Raw genomic sequence first — 8,568 nt, forward strand, 5'->3', positions numbered from 1 at the left:
TTTATCCAACTCAATCCTCATCAAGATCATAATTAGGGCTTCTGATTTGAGGTCTTAACTAGCAAACACATCAACACAATGAAAAAAAAAAGTGCTTATTACACAAACATCAGGAAAACACCCCTTTTCCCTAGTACTCTCTCCCCTCCCCTACATTGCACCTTCTGCTTTACTTTCAGGCTTTTTTTGCAGTGTGTTGTGAACGGCACATATGATTCAGCTGGAAAAGACACCCAGTATTAGTAACTGTGCCACACGAACACCAATAAAAACAGATTTATTCTGCTTCACCATTTTGTTAATTGCTTGTTGATGATAAGAAGTACTTGGGAGCAGAGATGTGTTGGGATATTGGGATGAAGCTGGCCTTGGAAAAATGAGAGATTTTTGAATCTCTGTGACACGTGCTGTTCTCATTCAGCTTTTGTCACACAGCCTAAGGGGTCCTTTTACTAAGGTGCACTGAAAAATGGCTTACGGTAGTGTAGGCGTGGGCTTTAGGCGTGCGCCAATCCATTTTTCAGCGCGCCTGTAAAAAAGGCCTTTTTAAAATTTTTGCCAAAAATGAATGTGCGGCAAAATCAAAATTGCCGCGCATCCCTTTTGGGTCTGCGACCTTACCGCCAGCCATTGACCTAGCGGTAAAGTCTCACGCAGTAACCAGGGGGCAATGACCTACGTGCGTCAAATGCCACTTGGGGTGTGTCAGAAAATAACATTTATTTTTCGGCTGCACATATCAGACACACACCAAAAATGAAATTACCATAAGAGCCACATGGTGGTAACTCCATTTTGGCGTTAATTGTGTGCACGTAGACACTTATGGGGCTTAGTGAAAGGACCCCTATGTTCTCTCTAGCACATCATACTCTCTGGACACCAATTAAGAGTTTCTGTCCTAATAAGCTGCTGAGTCCTAATTGTTGGTCTGGCAATTGTGAGAAAGGGACACTTCTCATGTGTTATTTTATTGTAGAAGTTTGACGTTATACTAGGAAGGGGTTTGGTGAATCCCATCCCTTTCCCTTCCTTTTCTTTAGCAATGAAATTGCATGCCTGATTTGTGTGCACAATTTAATTGAATAAGTTATTGGTGCTAATTGGATTTAATTAAAATGTACTAACTGGAATTTAATTAAAATTTACACAAGTAAATTTAGGTGAGGAATCGGCACTTAAATTTCACACACAGGTACAAAAAGGGGGTGCAGCCATGGTAGGGTCATGGGTGGATCGGGGGTGTTCCCACAATTTATGTGTGTTATAGAATAATGGAATCCACACCTAATTTAGGTGTGGGGATTTACACCAAGGTTTCTCTGGTGTAAATGGTCACTCCTAAATGCAGTCACAGTTCCTGGTGCTAAGCGCTATTCTATAAACAGTGTCTAACTTTAAGTGCCATGTATACAGTAGCGCTAAGTGCTTTTTATTCACTGATTTTTTAGGTGTCATTTATAGAATTTAGTCTAAGCCGTTGCAGCTGTCTTTCAAATAAAATGATGCTTAAAGTAATATTTTAATGGCAAAAAAAAAGAGTTATCAGGGTCCAGTTTACAGAAATAAGCTTCCTGTTAGGCTAATAATGGCCGCTAAGGGCAATACTGGGAAGGGTACTATGATGCATTTTCTAGCACACCCAAGCAATTTCTATTGTATGACATAGCAATAATAAATAAATAAAAATAAAAAGGATTCTCAGTCCTTTCTATAATCTGTACAGTTCAGTACCAAAATCAAATAGCTTATATTTGTATAGCACCTTTAACTTGAAATAGTCCCAACATGTCTGCTTCTTACTTATTAGAAACATGCATACAGTTACTTTTGGGATACACATACTAGCAAAAACATTTCTGATATCTAGACTCCGAAACAAGGAAGGGGACAACTGAATTATTGTTGTCGATTGGTAGTTGGGTAAACACAGTAACAAACAAGTGAGTTGTGGGTTACTTGAGATTTCTGAAAGCCAGAGCACCAGTTCCCTGAGGGGTCCTTTTACTAAGGTGCACTGAAAAAATGGCTTGCAGTAGTGTAGGCATGGGTTTTGGGTGTGCACCGATCCATTTTTCAGCGCGCCTGCAAAAAAGGCTTTTTAAAACTTTTTGCCGAAAATGGACGTGTGGCAAAATCAAAATTGCCACACATCCATTTTGGGTCTGTGACCATACCTCCAGCCATTGACCTAGCGGTAAAGTCTCATGCGGTAACCAGGCAGTAATGACCTACGCGTGTCAAATGCCGCTTGGAGCGCATCTGATATGTGTGTCCAAAAATAAAAATTATTTTTTGGCTGCACGTATCGGAAGTGTGCCAAAAATGAAATTACCGCAAGAGCCATGTGGTAACCAGGAGGTAACTCCATTTTGGCGCGTGCTGGGTGCTCGTAGATGCTTACGCGCCCCTTAGTTTCTTGCCCAAAGCTGTGTGCACTTACTAAGCAAAGGACCACCGGAGAGATGCACTTCCCAGGAGAGGACAGTAATTCATTCAAGAGAACTAGCATAGTGCCCATGAGATAGAAATGTGCCATGTTATCCTTCAGCTAAAAGCAAGGCATTTTACTCTTCCCTTCCTCAAAACAAAAGTAGAACAGGAAAGGAATGGAGCTAAACATTTCACAAGGACTTCTCTGAGTAGACTTCCTTGAACTGATTACCTTCACTTCAGCCTAGCAGCATCTGTTACAATTTGGGGTTCTTTTTTGAAACAGAAAAACATCCCCCCAAAAATGGCACAAAGCAACAAACGGACATTTTTTTCTTTTTTTGCAAAAATGTTCAAATTGCTATTTTCAAAACTCATTTTAAAGATGTTTCTCTACGCAGTTCGTCTAAATCTCAAGGGGACACGTTGGTGGCATGTTTGGGGCGGGACTAGGGCAGGCTTGCAATTTGTAGGTGTTCATGCAACAATGGAACATTGCAAAAATGATCAGAGCAAAAAAAAATAGGACCTATTTCAATAATGACTAAGTGCCTGAAAGGTGCCTAAACTGACCAGATGACCACTGGAGGGATAAAGGGACTGACCCCCCTCCCATGCCCCCAAGAGAAGAAAGTGACAGTACATACCAGGCTCTATGACAGCTGCAGATATAACGGCCATTCCTCTTAGAACAGCAAGCAGGTCCCTGGCATAGCCTAGTGGTTGGTGCAGTGGACTGTAGAGAAGGAAACCCAGGCTTATATCCCACTCTAACTGGTACACTTGTGGTGGAAAGTGTGAGCAGCCCAAAACCCACAAAATATGTACTGAACACAGGTATATGTGACACCTGTAGGCATAAGGGCTACTGTGGTGGTGTAGAGTTGGGTATTGCTATTTCTGGAGGGGGTTATGGTGTGATGTGCACCTGGGATCTTTTCACTACATGACCCCTAGACTGCCCCACTGCTCTGCTGGAATGTGTGCGGCCAGTCTAGTAATGGACCTTAATGAAAGACACACTGAGCACAAAAATGTTCTATAATAGGGTGGTTTTCTAACCAAAAAGATAGACATATTTCTCATTCACAAATGACACTGTTTGGCACTGGATTTTTAAATCAGATTTGGACATCACATTGAAAATGCCACTCCATGTATAATAATCATGATAACACTTTTAGAGAAGTCCAGAGGAAAAGCACAACCAAGCAACACTCATTACACAAATGACTGGCACTTTTTTTCTGCACTAGTAATTTATTCTCCCTTCTTCAGAGTGGACATTAAGTACATAAGTATTGCCATACTGGGACAGATCGAAGGTCCATCAAGCCCAGCATCCTGTTTCCAATAGTGGCCCATCCAGGTCACAAGTACCTGGCAAAGTCCCAGAAAAGTACAATACATTTTATGCTGCTTATTCTAGAAATAAGCAGTGGATTTTCCACCAGTTCTATTTGAATAATGGTCTATGAACTTTTCCTTTAGGAAGCCGTCCAAACCTTTTTTAAACCCCGCTAATCTAACTGCTTTTACTACATTCTCTGGCAATGAATTCCAGAGTTTAATTACATGTTGAGTGAAGAAACTTTTTCTCCGATTCTTTTAAAATGTACTACTTTGTAGCTTCATTGCATCCCCCCTAGTCCTAGTACTTTTGGAAAGAGGCAATTCATATCTACCCATTCCACTCCACTCACTATTTTATAAACCTCTATCATTCACTGTGTGGAGATTCTACTTTGTGCACAACAACTATTTATGTAATGAGTGTTGCTTGGTTGAATTGACCCCTGATGCAGGCATTAGTTTACCCCGAAACACAGTCCATGTTGGGTGATAATAAAACACACTTTTTCCATGCTTGAGAGCCCATTGTGCTTTTTTCTGGACTGCTTTGTGTTGTGTACTTTCCTTGAATGCTGCTCAACACTTTAGCTGCCCATTACTTCCAGATCTATATACATATACATCACATGAACTCCAGGTGGATGTAAGGCCTGCTTAACCATTAAGCAAGAGTTTGTGGTGGCCTAGGGTGGCAGCTTCTGAGGGGTCAAAGACAAATAATAGATTCTGACAGTCCCACAAACTCAAAGGACCATCAACACATAATTTTACAAACAGGGAGAACGGCAGTACACAAATATTTCATTCACCTGGGTAAAAAAGACTTTTGGAAATTGCTCTCATTACTTATACATATACATGCAAAGCAACGTTTAAAAGTACGATGCTGATGTCCATTTATGCATGCTTACAGGATCGTTGTGGAAACTGGTGATAGTGGGATGGATGGTTAGAACTGAGTTAAATTATCAAAATCATGGGGGACCACCTGGTGGGGGGGGGAGGGAGGCTTAAGATTAGCCTAGGGCACTAAGTATCCTTGTGGCGGGCCAGGGCGACGGGAGCCAGCTGTCCAGCTGAAGCAGCCCAGCGATCAATGCAGGGCTTCCAGGGCATCGACCGTCTCCTCCCGTTCCCCGAGTCCTTCAGCAGGGCAACTCGTCAACCAGGAGTTTCCTTTAGAGGAAAGAGAGCACAGACTGACTTGACTGACCTCAACGGGCAGACCATGGTTTGTCCTTGAAGTTCAGCTTTTCTGAAGGGGGAGGGGAGGGTAAGGCTAGTCACTCATTTTTGGTTTGAATGAATAACTGTAAGCTAATTGCCATCAACCCCGCGAATACTGTAGTCCCCGTTTTAATGAATTATGGCGTTGGCTACATGCTTGATACTAAGGATGGCCACGCCCCCCACTGTTGATAATCGATCTTTAAATTCAGTGCAAGATACATTGTTGCATGAGACGTTCTAGCGATGTTACCGTCCTTGGCAAGAAACCGTACAATTCACATCTTGCTACTGTAGCTCTCTGTACAACAATCCCTTTTTACAATAATAAGGAGCGTCTGATCCTTCAGAAAGCTGAGGATTATTGTAGCAAAACCCCTTTCCAGCAACCCGCAACACATTAGGGGGGGAGAACGAGGACAAGTCCTAAAGGGAAGGGCTGGCTCGGTTCCGTGCGATGCATCTGTGCCAGAGAAGGGGGTCTACACACAACAGAAAGGGCAGTAGCCAGTCTTACCATTCACACCCGCACAAATGAATGGACAAAGAGCAGCTTTGCTGTCCCTGCAGCGGAACCGGCTCCGTCCAGAGGGCACTGCCGGACTAGCCCTTGGCGACGGTGCTGCCTGAGCCCCTTGGCATCCTCCTGGTGGCCCAACTCAGCGCGGGGTGGCCCCTGGCGGTACTTCCCGAGGCACATCGGCCCCCTGAGGCGCGATCCTGCTGGCCAGCAAGCAGGTGAGCACGATGCCCAGCACCTGGCCGGTGGCGAGCGCCAGGGCTGCCGTGGCGATATAGAACATGTTGTCGCTGACGAAGGCGGAGACCTTGCTGAAGCAGCCGTCGGTGTGGATACCGGAGGGGGCAGCGGGCAGAGGGTTGTGGCGACAGCTCCGGCGCGCCCGGCAGCAGCTGGCCGGCACCGAGCTGTTGTAGCCCTGCTCGGCGGACCAGGGCGACAGGAGCCAGTCCCGGTAGCTGTCCACGCCGCAGCAGCGCAGCGAGCGCTGCAGAGCGTCTAGTGCATCGGCCGTTTCCTCCCGATCCCCGTAGTCCTGCACCGCCTCCCGCAGCCCCGCGCGGAAGCCCTCGGCGATGTCCCGGCGGTAGAACAAGCCGCAGAGCCCCGCGGCTAGTCCCGCGGCCAGCACGGCGAGCTGGAAGAGACCGTAGGCTCGCAGCAGGCGGCGGTGCTCGGTGGCGGCGCCCAGGCAGCCCAGGAAGCCCCAGAGCAGCACGGCGGCCCCGGTGGCCAGCAGGATCACCGGCGTGTTGGGGTAGTCGTTGGTGGACAGCACCAGGTACTTGGCCAGCAAGATCTTCGCCCACATGCCCAAGGTGAGCATGGCCAGTCCCGCCAACCAAAAGACCAGGCTGAACGCCATGAGAGAGATTTTGAGCAGAGCCATGCCCGTGGCCGTGCCTCCTGCTGTTCTGGTGGCCCCTGCGGAACGTCCGGGGAGTTGCCAGCACCTCCTTCGTCTCGGCCAGGGATCCCGAGTTTTGGCTGGGCGGGGGGGAGGGCAGAAGAACTTCGGTCTCCACTTTGGGTTGCTCTCCGAAGAAATAGCTAGCCCGGGCACACTCAGGGCAGTTGAAGACTTGTTGCCATAGTAGACAAGCTTCTGTCAATCCGGGCGAACTGATGGGCTCAGACCAGCCCCCTTGGCTCGCAAGAAAAGTCCAGCAGTCCGTCAGCAGCTTCCCACCCTCTGTGCAGTGTCTGTCACCCTGCGGCAGCCCCTCTACTAATTCACAGCTCACGTTGTCTGTCTCTGCATCCACAGCTGAGTCACACCCCTCCCCCTTCCACCTCCACAGCTATGTCACATCAGAGGAATACCACCTAGGGCTAAATGTCACATCCTGGGGCTTAGAAGCCTCTGCAGGGCTCTATCACATCCAGAGAGGAGAGTCACAGCCCAGGTTTGGTATCACTATCAAATCCAGGGCAACTGGGAGCGGCGCATCCCTTATCTTTCCAACTCGTTCACTGCCTCCCGAATCCCATAAAGCAATTCATTGCAAAGTGGCACCAGCACGTGGGGAAACCCATGCGCTAATCATAAAGTACGGCCCCTGTTAGCACAGCTTAGTAAAAAGGGCCCCTTAATTTGTAATCGCTCAAATTGTAGTTTGTATTTCTTATCTTTTCATTATTTTGTATTCTTTAGGGCTGTGTTTTGATTATAATTTCTAATCGCGATTAATCAGTCCCCCCCCCCCCCCCCCACACTGCAGCTCCTTGTGACTCTGAGCAATGGAGGGTTAAGTGATAGCTGCAGTGAGAAATAAATAAATAAACAAATAACATACCTTTAATACAGCCCTAATTACCTACTATGATAAAGTAGATTTGCAGAGTCTTAAGGTAAAACTATACATAACTTGCATCAGGCAGAGAAGCATCATATTATTGGTTTGCAAAGGGGAAAATGAATGTTTGACAGTAGCAGACAACAATTTAGCATATTGTAAGGTATTGAGTCATGAGATATAAAATTAATATGTTGGGGACAGCATGGATGTATTATTGGGTTATACCTGAGGAAATAAGAACTGCTTTAATCCTTTCCTGAAAGACACTGTTATGTAAAAATCATAAATGCTATATGAATGGGACAGCTCTGTATCTCTTCAAACAATAAGTGAGAATATTTGATGTGTGGTATGAATGTAGAAGGCTGTGAGAGAAGTTTTTTAAGAAGTTTTGAAAATAATAAAGAATTTATATCAGATTATATGTAATTACTTTATAGGAGGATGAAGGATAGTAATGGGAGACCCTACTTTTGTTTTTGTTTTTTTTTAGTGCATCAGGGAGTTTGTTCCATTTTGCAGCAATCACTAAGTCTTCCTATGTCATGATTCTTTTTTTTTTTTTCGTGATCTCTCTCCCTGGGTAAATTAATTGGTTACTCTGAGTGGATCACAAATGGACAATCTGGGCTATATTTGATTAGTCACTCACATAGTATTGCTGGCTTCTGAAGATTAAAACTAATAACTTAAAGACAGCCTTATTCTATAGGCAGCCAGTGCGAGGACTGCAGTAAGGGGGAAGCTCTATCAGTTCTTCTATGACTTGTTAGGTATCTAGCTAGCACGTTTTGTTTTGGGGCCAGGGGCGTAGGCAGACACCCAATTTTGGGTGGGCCTGGGCCCAAGATGGGTGGGCAGAACTCCGCCCTGTCCCACCAGTGATTTGGTCTCTCCCTCTCTTGCCTGCATACCATATGATGGTCTCTTAAACGTCCCCCTCCCCCCATACCTTTTAAATAGCAGATTTTCACTGGCAGCAAGCAGCAAATAATACACACTGCTCATGTTGGCTCCACAGCCTTCCCTCTGATGCAACTTCCTGTTCCACATAGGTGGGAATACATCAGAGGGAAGGCTGGAATGCAGGAAGGACAGGAATTTTCAGCTGGTGGGGCTTGGGAATCTCTGCTAGACACTTCATAGGTGTCCTGCGACTGGGTGGGCCTGAGCCCAAATTAGGTGGGCCTGGGTGGGCCCAGGCCCACCCTTAGCTACGCCACTGTTTTGGGCTAT

The 8,568-nt window shown here is 45.9% G+C and overlaps 1 protein-coding gene across 1 annotated transcript; it reads right to left on the minus strand.

Annotated features, from left to right (window-relative positions):
- Window positions 1-5,672: 5,672 nt before the first annotated feature.
- On the minus strand, window positions 5,673-6,422 carry LOC115479072 (tetraspanin-7-like). Its single transcript, XM_030216810.1, has one exon. The coding sequence runs from the start codon at window positions 6,420-6,422 to the stop codon at window positions 5,673-5,675; it is 750 nt and encodes a 249-aa protein (XP_030072670.1).
- Between the last annotated feature and the right edge of the window lie 2,146 nt (window positions 6,423-8,568).

This window comes from Microcaecilia unicolor, chromosome 10 (genome assembly GCF_901765095.1).
Source record: "Microcaecilia unicolor chromosome 10, aMicUni1.1, whole genome shotgun sequence".
Classification (NCBI taxonomy): Eukaryota; Metazoa; Chordata; class Amphibia; order Gymnophiona; family Siphonopidae; genus Microcaecilia; species Microcaecilia unicolor.